Here is an 18,170-nt window from a genome sequence, read left to right on the forward strand (position 1 = left end):
AATTGTTTCTATTAAGCAATTATTGAGACCCCCCCCCCTGCCCCAGCAGTGGAAAATGGGCAATTTCTGCTGCAGCAGTCTGCAATCACATGGCCAACACCTCGTGCCCAGGCCAGCAGTGTGAACAGGGAACAACCAGATAGGCTTGACTGACCTTTGTGGCTGCATCCACGCTGGCACCTCGCTGGATCAGCTCAGAGACAACCTCTACATGCCCTTCTTTGGAGGCGAGATGGAGAGCATTCAACCCATTCTGGTTGGGAAAAAGAAAAGCAATTAGAAGGATTACCAAGTGTTTTCCAGCTTACCAAGCATATGAGGAGACAAGTTATTACCACTCCACTGAAAGGACTGCTTACAAAAACTAGACTTAGTTAAACTTCACAAGAATTAGATTATAAGGACAGAGTAAGAATTAAACCAAGATAAAGTGGCTCTGGGGTCTCGAATTCTGTGTGCTGTTCCATGATCTAATGCAATACAAATGGAATGAAAGATAAGGTAGAGATAAGGTAGCACGATCCCCAAGTGCAAGTGATATGGTGTCTGGGTAAAGGACTTAAAACAAAAAAACCCAATTATTTAGATATGTAAACGTGGTTCATCAAAAACCACGTAAATTATCTTTGACATGAAGTGCAAATATAATGAGAGATCTGAGAAACAGCAAGAAAGGTATTTATCCAGAAAATGTGACCAAAATGTTCTTCAACCTGATTTGAGATGTTGATGTCCACTCCATTTTTTAGGTAGTCAAGAGCCTTTTCCAAGTTGCCAGCTCGAGCTGCTCTCAAGTAACTTGCATTTGTGTCAGACTGCAAAAAAAAAGGAGAAGTCCCATGAGAAATCACGGCACGGTATAAAAACACATTTCAGCGGCAAAGAAATTATTAATGACACAGCACATTGTACATCCACTTAACTAGACAGGAAAGGATCCCAAACCACCTTGTGAAACGTGGGTCAAACCCCAAGCAGGCAGCAGGGGGCTTGGCTCCACACATGACCATGAATTATGGAGCAGGGTCTCACACGCAAGGCCAGCAGCCAGGGGCACATCTGGCACCCCATGTGGCACACGGCCATGGGGAACCAGCCTCAGGAATGGGCTGCAGGGAAACCAACCATGCTGCTCTTCCCCAAGGCGCCACACCACTTCTAATGGCCAAGCTGAACAGACCCAACCAGTACTGTGAGAACTTATCTGAGAGATTAAAAAAAAAATTCAAAATACTCAACCTTGAAGGATTGGATCGGTAGAATTAAAAATCTCATGGTTCTACAAATGAATGTATTATAAAATTTCACATCTGCTAACATTTTGGTTTATTTTCTCCATTCTCCTTCATTTTATGGCACATTTTATTGACAATACCTGTTCACTTTCAGTGAAGAAGCCAGAAATTTACAGGTACAGTGTCATTTTAGAAACTGCATTTTCCTTTGTTTCAGACCTTGCATTAAAGATAGTTACTCAAATTTACTTTATGATGACTTCAGCTTGAATGTAAGGACAGCAGAAATGTTGGTTAAGCCATGACAGAATCACTGAGAGGAAGTCCCATCCCCAGAGGGTTTTAACAAGTTATGCAAATATCCAGGGAGGACAGTTTAGATAATGATGATCCTGCCTTGGAGCAAATGCAACGAAGGGGGTTAGCTTTCAAGAGGGACAAATCACACAATCTTTGATTTTATCCCTGCCACAGCTTTCCCTGGCAACTTAGGCAGACAACATATTTTTTGTGCCCTCTTCTAGACTGGTAAAGCAGGAGTTGTCTGTGTCCTTTCCCTCTCAGCACCATTTCATCCCAGGCTTAGATCAGTGCAGCTACAAGTGCATCGAGATGTTTTATGTTGCTCAAATAATTTCCTTTTTTTTTTAAATATCGAATTTCTGGATTTGCCATAGAGTTTGCTCCTCTCCTGGCAACACAGCCACTGCAAGCTGGATGTTGTGCTCAAGAATTGCTCCAAGCCCATCAGAAGCCTCCTTCACATGCAGGATGAAGCAGTCTTGGCATAATGACAGCAAAATGATAAGAGGATAGGAAATCTGCTTTTCTCCTTGTACCCATACAAGCTACAAGACCATTTTACTGGTACATCTAATAAAACAAGCTCTCCCCTCTAAGGAGAAAGCCATTACTTATGAACTCCTCATTTTCTCCCGAGTTTTGCACACTTTGCATTCCACTTTGCAGTGATAAGTCACCAGCTTACAGCCTTCCCTGCTCTTTATCATTCTTTTCCAAGCATGCCACGCTGATCATTACAAACCAGCTTCTGCAATGTCCTTCCAACAGCACAGCCCCCCAATCCAGCCCCCAAATACTGGTGTTCAGTCAGGCTTTCTGAAAAATAAGGTGCCCTTGCAAAGTAAACAGTCATAACTGTAAAGACCATGGGCAAGAAAAGCTGCCTTGAGAGCTGCTTTCATTTGGGAGATCATCTGAGTTGTGCAATGCAGATTATTACAGGAGACAGGTCATATTCTCAGTGCTTAGCAACAGCAGTCACTGGGGTAAAAAAACAGGTCAGCATTTTATCAGCATTACTAAAGGTAGGAGGGAGGACTCAATAGAGCGGGAGCCTCTTTGTCAGAGGGCAATGGCATCCCTGTTTGGCACAGTCAGCAGGGGGACCAGAATTAACATCAGCTGTTTACAGCTGCTCTGGGTGGGGAGGGGAAAATCAGATTCCAGCAGGCAGGCGCAGGAATACAGCCAGGCAAGGAGCACTGCTCCTCTGCAGGCACGCCCCAGCCTATTTGCTCAAACAAAATGGAGGGGGAGAGGCAGAAGCAGCAATAAATATTTGATAATCACATTAATCTCTAACTGCAATTTCACTGTGGAGGGAGAGCAATGCCTGTGTCTCTTACAGACTTGGGCATGACTTTTGGGCTTAGGGGTTCTGAAGACTTAACAGCTGTTACTAACATTAACAGGAGGAAGGATAAAGTTCAGGTCACAGTCCCAGCCTGAGGCCATACAAAAGTGTCTCAAACCAAACTATCTCAGGCGCTGCCCAAATCCACTCCTGGAATCCCTCAGCCAACAGCACGTCCTCCTTTGCCAGTCATCCCTCAAAACTCACTCCATAGCAGCCACAAGCGTCTAGCCACACCAGCAGCCAGGCTGCCATCCCTCAGTGGGGCTGGTGAGGTGTTGGGCCCAGCATCCTGCTCACCTGTCAGCCTGCACCAGTAACCCAGCACTGGTTACTGGTTAACTGTTACTGGTTTCCAGGTACCTGAACGTGACGTGAGCCAATGTGTGCGCGCGCATGGGCTGCCTTAGCACACAGGGTGCAACACGTCCCTGTGCTCTGAGAAAGGGGAAAACCTTTTTTGTCTGGCCTTGGCTGATGCTCCCCAGCCCACAGATGGGGTTAGCTCACCCTTTCTGGGCCACCACGCACAGGAGCTCTGAGATTTGCACAGAGGGAGAACAGACTGAGGGTGTACCATTGTGCAAACAGGGTTTCTGGGAGCCCGTCCATCCATTTCCACCTCTACCATCAGCAGAAACAAGCAGGAACATTAGAGAGAAAACAGAGACAACCTTGTTGGAAACCAAAAGTAGTTTCAGCCTCCCTAAAAGCAGCATTGCCAGCTTCCACTTCCCCTATAACTAAGGCATTACTTCAGACCTACCCACACAGAGGAGAGACTTGCAAGCTTTTTTCTGTCTCACAAAATGTCTTGAGTATCCTTATTAAGACATGTCACTTCCAAAACCACAAGAACCAATAAATACTCTCCATCCAAAATGTAAGGAATTGGTCAAAAACATCAATCCTAAACTTCTACATTTCTGAACCCAAAATTTCCAAACTTTACGTTTGTATTTTAAGACTAAATTTGTTGTTTTTCTTTTTTTAATACCTCAGTAGAATATGAAAATGTTACTTCAATTGGCACTGTTTTGTTTAAAAAACAGCCTCTTGGAGTCCCTGCTGGAGCCTGTAAATTGCCTCAGTATTATTACAGACAGAAACAGCACCAGAGCCTAGGCTCACACCAATGGAGGATTTTAAAGATCAAAGAAGTGCAATAATAACGTTAGTAATTATTTATCTGGATTGCCATCATTCCTGGAAGCCTATGTCATAAATTGATAAAGGACTGACATATGAAATGCATTAAAACCACAGTGCGGGGGGAGGGATCTTGGGTTTCCAACCATCACCCAGGACACCCATATGCTCCTGCCTATGGGCAATTCTTCTCCACGTGCCCATTCCCACCTTCCACACCAGTTGGCATCTGAAAATAAGAGTCCCACACAGATAGAATAGACATAGACACTCTGTCTACAGGACATTCTGCCATCAGACCTAATATCTTTATCCTTTATCCTATCTTTAGCTTTATCCTTCACTAATTAAACCTCAGCATCCTGCGAAGCATTCTGAATGCTTGCGGCCAGTTGAGATCCCTTTCTCTTTTTCTGTAATCAATCCCATTATGAAATGAAGATGAAAATTTGCTTTTGATACTCCAAGGTCTGGACAAATATCATGAGAACAACAGGCAAGGGACACACATCAAAGCACCCTGAATCTGAGATGCTCTTGCAGTCAGCCACAAAGATTGCAGCCCTTCCTGTGCAGCTCTTCCCTCCTAGGATTCCTGTGGCTGCTACCTTTTCAAACTCTACATGCAGACTAAATTTAAAAATCAAGATTTTTACAAGTGTTTTAATTCTTGGGGAGACAAACTTCAGGTGCTGTGCACAGCACTGAGCTCTGAAATGGCTATTCAGAGAATATTCAGTAAACAGTGGATTTATGGGAGTAGCAGTACTGGTGAATGCATAATACCAAGCTTTTTCTTCACAGGTGGGATGATTTCTCTCCTCTCTCCCCATACTTTCTTGGAAGAAAAAGGGACTGTTTCTAGTTTTCAGAAATGTGCAAATGTGCTCAACTGGCTAATGAAGGGGGGTTTTATGCAATGTGTATTTCTTTTAGATCCGTGTATTTCCCTTTAAGGTACACTGCTATAAAAACTCCCTCTCTAACGTACAGCAGGCTGATGAGCTTGCAGACTGCCTGTAGCACACAACAGGTTTTCCAGTCTGGAGCTCATTTTCATCCCAGGGACATCTCAGGAAAGGGCTGAGGCTGAATAAGCTGTGCTGGCAGCAGCACTCCATTTGCCAACCCTTCTTTACCTTATGGTCCCCTAGTCCTGCCACAAGATGAAGGGACCTGGGAACTGTTTCCCCATTTTCAGGAAAAGCTACATGAATTAAAAATATTTCTGTTACAGCAAAGACTAATGCCTAAGCCACTTGGATATTACCTTAAGCCTCCAGAAAATGCTGATGCTGACTCATGCTAGCAAATACATATTTACTCTTTTTCTTTAAGTGCTTCCAGAGAAGTAAGAGATTATTTATCAAGGCTAAAGAGAAAAAACTATTAGCAAATTTTCACTGACTGTGATCCAGGGTCTGGCCTGGTTTTCCATGGCATTAGAGAGAGCCCCTTAAGAAAACAGGGAATCTGTATTATTGAGTGAACCCTCTAAAGTGCAAAGCCATTATTTTTAACGTGCACAGGCCTCCTCCCATACTGGTGGTATTTTATTATGCTCATCTCTCTTTGCTTTGTGTTCTGCTTACAGTGGCCTCTTTTTCAGATTAAAAATCCAGTCTTTTTTTCACATTGGGAGCAGGGTTTTGTTTTCCACTCCATCTTTAACAGTAGCTGTTGTGAAGGGAAACCCCCAGCAGGTTCCCATTGTGCCAGACCAGGATGCATTCTGGCTTGAGTCCCAACAAAAAGATGCTAACCATGCCTAACATTTGTTGTGGGGAGAGGCAATGACCTCATTTTAAGAGATGAACTTATGTTACTTCCATTTGGAAATGTGCTCAACAAAAGAGTCTTTGCCGCAGCATGAGGTGACCTGAGGAAATGGATGATAACATTTTTGCTTTTTTTGATAAGGGTGGGCTTATTGCAGCCAGTGGCAATTTTTTTGCAGAAAGGCTTAACTCTGATGGGCACTAAGCCTGATACCAGAAATGAGAGAACCTTGGCATTTCTTAGATTTTGCTCCTATGCTAATTTAGAATTTTCTTCCATGCAAATGTCTTACCCCCACTGGGTAAGCAATGAATTTTTATTCCAAATAAACTACAGTGGCCAATTTACAGCAGTGTCTGAGCCATGTGAAATAAACCACTGACATCACTGTCAAGGGGAGCCTCTTCATTCATCCTCCAAGAGGCTCTAATCCCCTGTGTCTCTCTGCTGCTACCTTTTAACGATATCACTATTAAAAATTTTCAATTGTATCTGCTTTATTAGAAAGGGGGCTGATTGCACTGGCTGAATGATGCTCTCAGTGCAAACAAGTACTCACACTTTACATACCATGCTACCATATGTGTTTTCTTCTGATAAGGATGTACCAGCCTGGGGCCCACTGCTATCTGCAGTTGTGCTGTTAATTACCCTCCAGAGACTGCTTTTGGGATCACAGCTCTGAATACAACCTCAGGGCAACAGGAAAAGCTCCACTCCCAGTGCCTGGCAATTCAGAGGACACATCTTTTGGCTAGGGAAGGCCAGCTGTTTTGAATATGATTGCAAAAAGAGAAACAATGTAATTACTAATCAAAAAACCAAATTAATCCCTCTAATTGTTTGCCCTATCACACAGTTTAATCATCAACTTTCTTTGATCATATTATTGCATTGTGCATGATAAAGCAGCCAAAGATGTGATGCTATTTGCAATGTCCCCATAAAGGGCTCTATTCCAACTAGGTAACTACAGTATGTTTTCCACAGGTCAAAAACCACAAAACCACACTGGTATTAGTCTGTGTGAAACTTTCTTCTTGGTCACACTACTGGACACTAAACTTTTAATTTATTTTATTTTTAATTTACATTTTATTTCTGAAAATATGCATGTGAACACATATTAAATTAGTAAATCAACTGGATTTTCAAAAACTGAGGTTCCATCCCTGTACAGTGCTCAATCTTGTCATGCTTGTAGAGAAAAATGAAACATTTATTGAAAAATCACACATCTAAGGAGTTCAAAACAAAAGTGGAAAATGCACTTTAGATGCAGGTCGTTCTTTCTAGAAATCTTTGGCCAAACTAGGAAAACATTCATGCAAACAAACCTCTTCGCTTACTAGACCACAGGAAAAAGTTCAGGTTTACTATAAACCATTCTCAAGATGCCTTGGAGCTTTCTCAGAGCCTGTCTTGGCAAAACGCTGAATATGCACCCTGTTCCCATGAAAAATGAACCGCTTGGAGTGGAAGGTGCTTCCAAAGGACCCAGAGCCCGAGCTGTCACGGCTGGTACATCCAAGAACATTTCACAGCTTCCAATCAGTAAAAAAGGTGTTTGTGACTGCCCTGAACAGCACAGAGAGGTTTGGAGCACATTGTTTGCCAGCAGAGACAAACACCTGCTGTGGAGCTGTGATGCAGCTTTCTCACTGTGAAAGTTGTTTGGACTTTGTGCATGCAGCCTCCTTCACTCAATCCTGTGACTTGTGACACCACCAATCCCACCTGGCTGTCCTTAAATGCCTGAAGCCTGCTTCCCAAGAAAGCTCAAGCACAACATAAGAAAAACAGTCATTATTCCTTTGATTTTCTGCAAATAGCAAAGGGGGTTGTGATTTCCAAGGCACAAAAAGACACAGTTATAGCAAATTCTTGCCTAACATCCACATTAATATCTATAAAATGTTGATCATACCATCCAAGTTGAAAATGCCCCTTAAGATGCCATCTCCACATTATTTACTTGCCAACATAGATACTCAACAAACACAGAATAACTGAACTGCAGTTCTGTACAAAACTATGATCTGACAACCCAACCAAAACCACCTGAACTGAGATCAGATCCCCACAGGGACGAAGTTCAGACAGGAGGCGAAGGTCTGCACTATTTCCATATGCTTTGCCAGTTTGCACAAAGTTTTGAGATTTTGAAGCACAGGTTTGATGTGACAGCTTCACCTGAAGAATTTATGAAAACTATTACTGGTATGAATGCATTGAATTAGTAACACCAAAAGCAAGATCGAGGACTACAAAAATCAATGTGCATCTGCAAAACACACAATCTTTCTAAATATGTAAGACCAACAAATTACAAGAATAATTTAAATGGGAAAACAACAAAGAAGTCCATAAAAAGACCATAAAGGTCTTTAATAGTGAGTTTTCAGCTATCAGACTGCACTGGATGAAAAGACAAATGACAAGGGAAATTGGGAAACATTCTGTTCAAGACCTTAAGGCGTGTAAGTCCTGGTTTAAACTTCCCTGGTTTCACCATTGAACCACTGGTACTACATTAGAAGTAAGAACCAGGCCCTCTGTGACCAACTCACACACATAAGTAATGAAAAGGATCTGATGCATTAAAAGGCAAAAGAATTTGGCATTTCAAATTCAAGATTCATCCTCCAGGCTGAAAGGTCTCAGCAGCTAAAAGTTTATTTCAAATTCTGGGAAGAAACTCCTGAATCCATAATGACTCATCTCTCCCTCTCTTAAGTCTTCCTATCCTACATTTACAAGTGAAAAATAAATCACTGGCTTTCATAGCTGCTACCACAGTCACAAAGAGCCAGAGAAGGGCTGGATGTGCTTCCAGGGCTTCCTCTCATGTTTATATTCACCTGAAGATAATAGCTGTCTTATGTGTCAGGCTATATGAGATGGCATTGATCTCTTCCCTGCTGTTTTCCTCTCAGGAGCTGACTCTCCAAAGAGCAAGGAGATAACTTCAGCACATCTCAGGCCCAAGTTTAAAGCCACTTCCATGCTAAAGTCACTTTCTTCAGATCACTGCATGAATAACATCAGTCAGTCCACCTCCCCTTCCCTTTGTGAATATCATTTTAGAATCAGGACCCAGAAAGGAGAGGAAAAGAGTTCTGCAACTCTTGTCAAAATATTTTGTACACTGCTTTTATTTGTCTATAATTTCAGAGGGTGGGGGGAGGGTTTACAAACATAAGTGAGATAATACCATTGATTTTAGGGGGAGAGATTTTATTGACTACAAAAACATCATGTAAATATGCTTCCATCAGATGTGGCAAAGTTAGTGGTAGTAACATGGAGAAAACTCCGTGTCAGGGGAAGTGTCATGCACAAAATTTTCCCTAAAAATACTGTTGCAAATAAACTAGAGAAACTATAGACAAGCTACATAATCTATTAAGAGCTTTCAGTACCATGAATTTATAAGTTTTTACTTAATGCCTGCTTTTGAATTCAACTCTCATTTAAAACCAAATTGATTCTGCCTTGGAACTTTGAAATTCTAACTATCATTTAACAAAAAGATTTTGATGCTAACTGGTCAAGCCATTTCAGAGGTGGCAAAAATGCATGCAGATACACACCAATTTACACTGAGAGCTTTGCAACCCCCACATATAATTACAATTTATGCCTTTTTAGGTTTTAAAGGCATTTGAATAAGTAGTTGTAAAGCTATCTACTAGAGGTTTAATTTTTTGGGGGGGAAGAGGAGGCATATAGTTTAGTATTCTTACAAGAATTACAAACATTCATCAGTTTCTGAGTGCCAGTGCATGGGTTTCCATAGCAGGGATTATGACCCCTATCAGGAGCAAAAACCTTTTCCTTTTACACACCTGGACACTTTGTGGAAGGGTTTCTCTCTGGAGAACTCCACATGGCTCATGTGACAGACAGAGAGCCTGAAGGGCCTGTGGAAATTACCTAAAGAGCTTCCGAGGACTCAAGATTTGCAAAACAGTCATGAACTTGCTACCAGTAAGTTCTGCAGGGGCAGTGAGAGATGTCACATAAGGTCTGTCACAGCAGCTCACCTCAGGAGGGCTTGTGACATTGACAGAACCAGCTGTCCTGACATCTCCTTGTGAAACAGATAGACCCTGGAACAATGGCAGAGGATCAATGAAACCAAGAAACTAAAGTATTCTAACATCCTCCTGGAGCTAAAGACTGACTGAGGTAATTTGGTGGTTGAGGAGGAAAAACACCCACCCAGCACTTCACAAACTCTTGAGGGCAATTTCACACAGGAGAGTTAGCAGGCCCCAGTGCAGGAGCTGAGCAACCTGCCAGGAAACAATTGTAATCTTGGCCTGGAGATGCATGAGACCTGCTGGGGAACACCATCAGGGATACTTCAGGCTGTGCTGGCTTAGCCACATCCTTCTACAGGAGCTGCAATTCCCTGCTGCCCAAAACCTGCTGTAGGTCATTTTCCACGTGAGGCTGCTGCTGTGGACCTGACCCAGTCCCTCCAGGCCCATTTTGTAACCCACCCCACCTCTGTAAACCACAAAGCAATGCAGAGCAAGCCAGAGCAGGTGCTACACACACTGCAGCCTGTCACTGCTGCAAACACAGAGCAGAACCCCTTCTCCCAGGTGTGGTGCCATGGGATGGGGTCTGCATGGAGCTGTGGGGCTGGGCACAGGAGAGCCACCAGCTCCCACCCCTCCCTTGTCACCCTTTCCCCTCCCTGCCATGGTTAAACACTGGCATTCACTGCTGGGAATCTGTGCAGTGGCATGGAAAGCTCTGTCATAGCATTTGTTGTGGCTGTCTGGATGAAATGTACTCAGTGGCAGGTACAGCAAACATAAATTAGTTTACAAGTGTTTTGTTCCTCACTCCATGTGTTCTAGGTTTGAGGATGAGCTCAGATTTCAATAGGAAAAGTGCTTTTTCCAGCCCAAGCACCAAAATCTGTGAGCAAAAATCAGAGCCCTGCATCTGTTACCTAAATTTTAAACTCTAGTTTAAACTCTTAAATCCTGATAAAAGATTCTGTTCTAAACAGAATGAGGAATCTAAATCCCTGTTGGGGCAAGGGCAGGACCAGCATTTACAGACACAAACAGGTTGAAAACAGTGACAGTGAGAACAGCCTTAGCTGTTTGAGATTTGATTTGAGATCAATGCAGGGAGAAAGAAAACAGAGTTCAGTTTCATTCTGAGAGAAAGTTACCAAATGTACAGATAAATCACTGCAGATTGGGTGATGCCATTTTCACATGCTGACTTTTAAGTTACAGAGCTGAACTAATATTTTTCTGGTTTTTAAAGCCATTTTGCATTACAGAGCCAGGATTTGGCAGAAGCCCCAAGAGGAATTTAATATCTCTGGAAAGACTTCAATTTTTTGAACAAAAATACAAACAGCAGAACTATTTTAATATTTTACATCACCTTAACTAGATTTGCTAATTTATTTAATCCAAAAATTATCACTTCCTCTTAGCATTAGAATGAAGTATGTTTGAAAAGCACATAACAGTTTAATCAAATATAATGGTATAATACTAGTGAATTAAAACTTTCCAAACTGGCTAAAAAGACTTTACTCCTACTATATTTAACAGACACAGATTTAGAACTTGTTTTTAGTGCTACCATTAAAGTGAAGATCAGTTTCTCATAGAAATAAGCTACAACAAACCATACCAGCCCTATACAGTGAATCTCCCCCAGCATTTGATGATAAAATGGGCCATTACTGTACAGTGCTGAAGTATCACTCCTGAACAGCAAATCCACAGCATAAACACACAGTGAAATAGAGCTTGTTTCTCTCTTTCCTCTCAAATATGCAGGGCAGCCTAACTAAGATTTACATAAGGGATGAAAACAAAACTTATCATAAAGGAAAAAAAAAAACTTATCAGCAAGGAGAAGCTTAACACATATATACTCTGCACCTTCTCCAATACTAAACTCCAAATAACAGTGCTGCTATACTTTCCCCAAATAACATACAAATGAATAGAAATAGCAGTTTCTATACAGCTGGTAACAAACCCCAGTAAAGCAAGAGAAAATACCATCCTGGTGCAGCAGAGAGGGGCAGAGCATCCTGCAGAGCAGCACATTGCCAACGCCAGGGCAGCTCGCTCTGCTCGCCCAGCTGTTGCACACAGGACCTGCAGGGGCCTGGGCTGCTGGGCTCATGAGAGCATCAGCAAAGATGTTTATCACCATGAAAATGGACACCATTGTGCTACAAAAGGCAGGAGAGAGCAAATAAAGTTCTCAGGACTGAACAGCAGAGAGTTTAATCAAGTACTGTAAGATAGATGAATAATAAGAGCTTCTTCAAAAAATTACTTCACAAAGAAAATATCCCAGTAAATGTTTTCACAGTTTGGAAATTACTGGTGGAGATAAGCTTATGGAAAAACATCTTCTATAGAAAACAACCAAAGTTTTCAAAGATGCTTTTTAGCAGAGAACAACATCCAGTCCTGTGCTGACAGCAAGCAAACAACAATATACACATTTTAGAGGACTCACTGCAGTATTTTTTTCAGAGCACAAAGCTATTGCTGACATGGAAATTAGCTAGTAAACAGCTCTGTTCTGGCATCAGTAGTATCTCTAGCTAAAAAAATATTGCCACTAATTGACATTTCCACAAAGCTTGGCACTCATCAGTACTAAAAACACAAATCCACTTTCCTGGGAACCTGTTGGGTTTTTTCTAATTCTGCAGTAGAGTAGCCTAGAGAAATTATTTGGCTTTGTGTTTTTTAACTGATGTGAATCACCCAAGCTATTGAAGACCCTCTGAACCTGGTTCATGGAGTACAGGGATGTTCTTCCACAGCAGCTTCCTCACTTGAGGAATTTTTAAATCCCACAGGGAGCACCTTGAAGGTCACTGGGACTCTCTCAGAGTAACAGTGGTACGGGTGCCTCCTTACAGATCACTACTAGCACTACAGCTGGCTCCTCTGCAAGTTTAATTCACCTGTGGACTGTCAGGAGAAGAGGTGTGTTATTTGAAAATTACACCTTTAAAGTAAAGATTTGAAACTTTTTTTCTAAATATGCAAGATTGGCTAAAAGACTTCAGTTGTTACAAATATCTGTGTCACTTAAAGGCCCTGATCACAGAACACAATCTTACAAAATGTTTGTGCAATTTTAATCAGAGTCTTCTACAGAGTGTTCTGAACACAAAGTAGCCACTGGCAAGACAGAGAGAACAAATAATTGCAATATTCTGACTGCCACCTCAGCCTATACCATAATCCAGCCATCAAAAACAAAACACACCAAACAATCCAAAACGTACCTCTTCCTACATCCAGCTTTGCCTCAAACAATCAAAGACTTAAAACACCAATACAAGAAACTTGATATGCAGATTTCACTCATTTCAGAATCCACAAATGCTTACTTGTTCTGGAAAGCATTCTCCCTCTTCCACTGCCATTTTCTGTGGCCAGATATGAAACCTGATGACTCAATTAGTTAACACTTTGGACACTGCCTCATTGCTAAAAATAGCAGCCTCAGGAAGTGCTTTTCTTTTTTTTTCTTTTTTTTTTCTTTGTTTTTTTTTTTTTTAAAGGAACTAAGCACGGTGTCACTTGTTGCACTTCCCTTGGCGATTGAAATGGCAGAGGACAAGGGAACAGAAGACTGTTAAGTCAGTGACAGAGCGTGTCCCAGGATTCCTGGCTCACTTACCATATTTGCTGCCTCCAATCATTCCCCGTGTATGTAATCATGATCTGTGGAATACCCAAAATAGCTGCAGCATCAGCTGATCAGAAAACCACTGCTGCTTGGAATCACTCATGAAACAAGCTTTTGTCATTCTGCTTATCAGCTCTTTCTAATGCAGACTACTTTGAACTATTTCTAAAGGCAACAATAACATCATTTTACACTCCGTGTGTTTTGAATACCACATATGCCTGCCTCCCACTCCATGGTAATTTTATATTTATTCAGATTTTCTGATGACTAATTATGATAGGTTTGTGCCGCTGGTTCTAGAGGCTATTTTCCTGAACTAAAAGCCTGTTCTCTATGTACTTCAAGTTCCTAAACTAGAGATATTAAAAGCAACACCAGGGCAAAATAATTTTGCTTCAGAGGGAAGCCTAGAGAGAGGTTCTTGATTTTAGTAAAGCAGACTTCTCCCTTTTCAGTAGAAGCTATCATAAGCAACAGGAATTTTCTTCGTGCTTTCTTACAGTTACTTGCATTAGGAGTGGCTTTAAAGGATGCCCATCTTCTGAGAAAGGGAATATTGAAATATCTTCAATTCACCACAAGCTCCTGCACTGCACTTGCCTGTCACACATCTCACTTCACACCCATGAGCTGGAAACAGATATCCACTGGCACAGAAGAACAGCAAAGAGGAAGAGGAGGAAAATAATCATGGCCTTATATTTTGGTCAGACAAGATGTCAGGCCTAATGTCTCATTTGAGAAATGCTGATGACAGGAAATATGCTGTACGTAAAACACTATTGGGGTAATTTAAATTTTCCAGAAATATATCTCCATCAACTGGATCGCAGCCACAAGGGAGGAGCTTTGCACTCTTGAGCTTAAAAACCAAATTATTATCACAGCAGTTCTCTATGTAGACATCTCTGTATTCAGAAGGTGCAAAATTTGAGGCCCTGGTGCACCAGCCACGCACTCAGGTGGACCTGGCTGGAAAACACTTCATTAATGTCACTGATGATGCATTCTATTAACAGCTACCCTGTGTTCCTGCACATTTTGCTGAGGGCATTATAGGATTCATGAGTAAGACCCTCTTCTGCCACTGACTAAATACAGAAAAGCCAATAGCTGTCTGCAGGTGGAAGAGCCTCCCACCTCAATTTAAGTACAAAAGGATGGCCAAGCCAGTTTAAATGAATTTACCTCACTGACATACCTGCACAGAGCTCCCTGTAGCAGAGATTTCAGTCACTGCCCCACAGCTACCTCAGCAATGCTGTCACTGCAGGCCACCACACAAAACAAAGTATCCTGAATATTCAATTTCTATAACTGAATTTTGATTTAACATTACTGTAATTTTGAGAGCTGTAATTTCAAAACAATGAATGCAAACATCCCAGTTCTAGAAAGCCAAGCTCACAGGTTTACTAATCAGTGTCTGAATTTTTGTTTCTAACTGAAGAAAAGCTGGGTCTGAATAAAGCCCAGGTACCTAAATAGCTTTCTTCTGCCTTTGAAAAGGTGCTTGAGAACAAGGAGAAAGGAAATATGATAATTTCTGTAATAGGATTCAAGGGAGTCATGTGAAATTTAAAACTTGCCAAATAGGTCTCTTTTGTAGGTGAAAGGATTAAATGGGGCAGTTCCACAGAAAGTCCCAAGTCCCTGCAGAGGACCAAGGCCACTGTGGGGTGGTGCCCCTCGCCCCTGGAGTGCAGCCTCCTGGCACGGGCTGGTGACACAGAATTTCTGGCAATCCCACAGCCAAGCTGGCAGAGGAGAAAGAACATTTTCAGGGACAAGGATTCCTCAGAGTCTCTGCTGTTCTGCTGGCAGGCCGTGGCCCCTGTTCCTCAGCAGCCCAGGGCTGTGGGCAGTGCCAGCTGGGCCTGGATGCCAGCCTGCCCCTCCAGGCCCCCCTGACCCTGCTCTCCCCACACTCTGCCTGCTCCTTCCTCTGCCACGGCTGCTCTGCCTTTCCAGTCGCTGGCTCTTGGCCTCCTGAGCTCACATCACTGCGATGACACCAGTGGGTGACTGACCCAGGCCACTGCCCATTAACCTCCACAACACCAGCCTGGTTTAGGCCGCGACATTCCCACAGGAGCAGTTGTCCAATTCTCTCTCCCATTAATTTTGAAAGAGCAACGATCAGAATCACAAAAGAAAAGCACAAAGAAAAATTAAAATCTGCCGGCACCAAAAATTCATCTCAGCACATTCACATCCATCAATTCAGCTCTGATTACTGACTGCCATAAATCACAGTGACACTGTATTTTCTTTTTTAACCTTGTGAATCCATTTTAGAGCATTCAGTATGATTTCTCAATGCATACTTTTAACAAAGGGTAGTAACAGACAGGCTCAATACTAATGGCAAAATCAATGTCTTATAGATTTTGGATAAAATTTCCAGGATCCTTTTATTCCTTTGCATCCTGAATTACATGATCTGCAAATTCCTATAGTAATTTTCTTAGCTTAGGAAAAAGAAAGGGCCTTGGATACAATCATGTAATTAGTAGATACACAAGGAAAAAACCATCCCAACAATCAATCTCCTCCCCTCTAGAAAAAAAGCAACAAAACCCCTTTACAATCTCATTAAAATGGCAGATTTGGTACAGATGGAGAATTCTTTTAAACAGAATAGTGGAAATGTCCTTTTACATTATCACTACGCTGCTCCCCAGCCAGATGGAGTGCTTGTGATTACTGGCTTGGAAGTGACTTGCAAACAAAGCAACACATGGCAGAATTCAGCAGCAAGAAAAACATGGTTTGACATGAGATGCAAAACAATATAAATATCTCTCCAAGAAAGGGAAAGGCAGGTTGAAATAGTTTAAACCATAATCTGGAGTTACTAGTCCAGATTTTGCAAGGAGAATTTTTTTTTTTCCCTGTAACTGTAGTGGATGACATTTCAGACAGTTCAGAAAGATGAAGAGTCAGCTGAAGCCCACCAGTGCAGGGGATTTCTATCTCTGTGGTATTTCAGAAACCCTTTCTAGAGAGCAAATGGTTGACAAACAGGATCCGTACAGATGTGTGTTCATGCAGCTCACACCTATGAAGGGCCCTTAGTTTTATAACTTCTTACATCAGAGAAACCAATAGTAGTATCTGAGATATTTATTTATATAAAAACTCTTTTCTAGTCATGAAAATAATGGCAAATGTGTGCCCCAGATGAGACTTTTGAACAGGAGTTCAAGTGCACACCTCTGTGCACATCTAACAGCCTTTACAAGGGGCTACTATCAAGACAAAATTTGCTTACATTTACATTACATTTACTCATTTATACTGCTAACTGTTGAAATTGTGGGCACACAGAATGTGCAGCCCCAGGAACAAAATTCAGAGTCATAAAATGCCAAAAGGATCTGTGTGAATTGTGTATGACATTTTTTTAAAATGTCTGCTCAACCACCATCCATCATGTAAATACTATGTTTGCTATATTACCATTTAAATTATGCCAGCTCAGATCATCTGCTAAAACATCCACAGAATTAGAATTTTATCACCAGAAGCATATGCTCTCTTTCATTAATGCAAAAAAATTTAAACATAAAATGAGGATAGGAAAACAATACTCCAAACATTAAATAAATTGAAGTCACCAAGCCCAACACTTCATCCATAAAAAATCTGCCATATGCTCCTCTGCAGTCTATTGCTCTTGAATAGAAGGTATATAGCATTTCTGTAAATCCTTTAGTTAACTTTTTTCCTTTACTTTGACAAGGATATCAACTATCACACAACATTTAGAACAGCAAATTCCATAAATTCTTCTAGAAGATAGTTAAAACTTCTCTTTAAAGGCTTTCCAAAGGAGTGAATAGGAAGCCTGTGGTCCCATCCTATTCTTTAGCAGCAGGTAAGATCAAACCTCAAAGACTGAAATGCAACCACTATAAAAGGATAGCCTGCAGTAATTTTTCAGAAGTCTCCAAACCCTCCCAAAGAGCACAGCCCAAAGCTGTGACCCGTGAAATCCAGCCCTTTGCAGATATTCCAGAAGCTCACAGAGGACACAGGGAGTTCTGCAGTGTTTGCTGTGCCAGGATCCCTGGCACTCCCCTCACCTCACCCCCAGCACTGCCCAGAGCGTGCCTGTGCTTTCAACAGCAAGGCAAAGGGCTCTTGGGATGAGGGACTAAAATAAATGATACATGCAAGGTATGACTGGTATTCCCACAGCATCTGATCCACAAATCCGCTCCAAGTTCCTTTTTTTAAACCCTGCATTGTTACCCTAAGATATCAGAGTAGAATGTGTGTTTCCAGTGGGCCCTCATCAACTCCTGAAAGAGCACTTTTTGTTCCATTTTCATTCATCAGCTACAGTTTTCATGCCCAAGTTCTAAAGCTCCTTTAACTTCCAGTGACCCTGGAACTAAAACATAGCCCTGGTCCCTTGGGAATAGGAAAAACTGTGGCCAGCTGGAATATTAACTGTTAGCTAAACCTCCAAAAAAGGGACCATAAGTCAGTCACAGCTTCCACCACTGAGACTTCAGCAATTTCTCTTCCCTATCAATGCATTGGCTCAACATGGAAAAGCATCTTCCACCTGTGTTGTGGAGAAGTGGGATTTTGCAAAACCCCTGCAACAGTATCACAGAAATCCCACA

The 18,170-nt window shown here is 41.9% G+C and overlaps 1 protein-coding gene across 12 annotated transcripts in view; it reads right to left on the reverse strand.

The window, feature by feature from the left end:
* Positions 1 to 18,170, reverse strand: part of ANK3 (ankyrin 3) — a 282,760-nt gene that overhangs the window by 136,164 nt on the left and 128,426 nt on the right. For all 12 annotated transcript variants that reach the window (XM_054276898.1, XM_054276896.1, XM_054276897.1 and 9 more), the window contains exons 2-3: positions 714 to 815; positions 155 to 253 (exon numbers count right to left, since the gene is read on the reverse strand). In XM_054276898.1, coding sequence (XP_054132873.1) covers positions 155 to 253; positions 714 to 815 — 201 coding nt within the window. The remainder of the gene's footprint in view (positions 1 to 154; positions 254 to 713; positions 816 to 18,170) is intronic.

The sequence above is a fragment of the Melozone crissalis genome, unplaced genomic scaffold, assembly GCF_028551555.1.
Source record: "Melozone crissalis strain CALT ecotype California unplaced genomic scaffold, PUWL_Pcris_2 ptg000019l_1, whole genome shotgun sequence".
Classification (NCBI taxonomy): domain Eukaryota; kingdom Metazoa; phylum Chordata; class Aves; order Passeriformes; family Passerellidae; genus Melozone; species Melozone crissalis.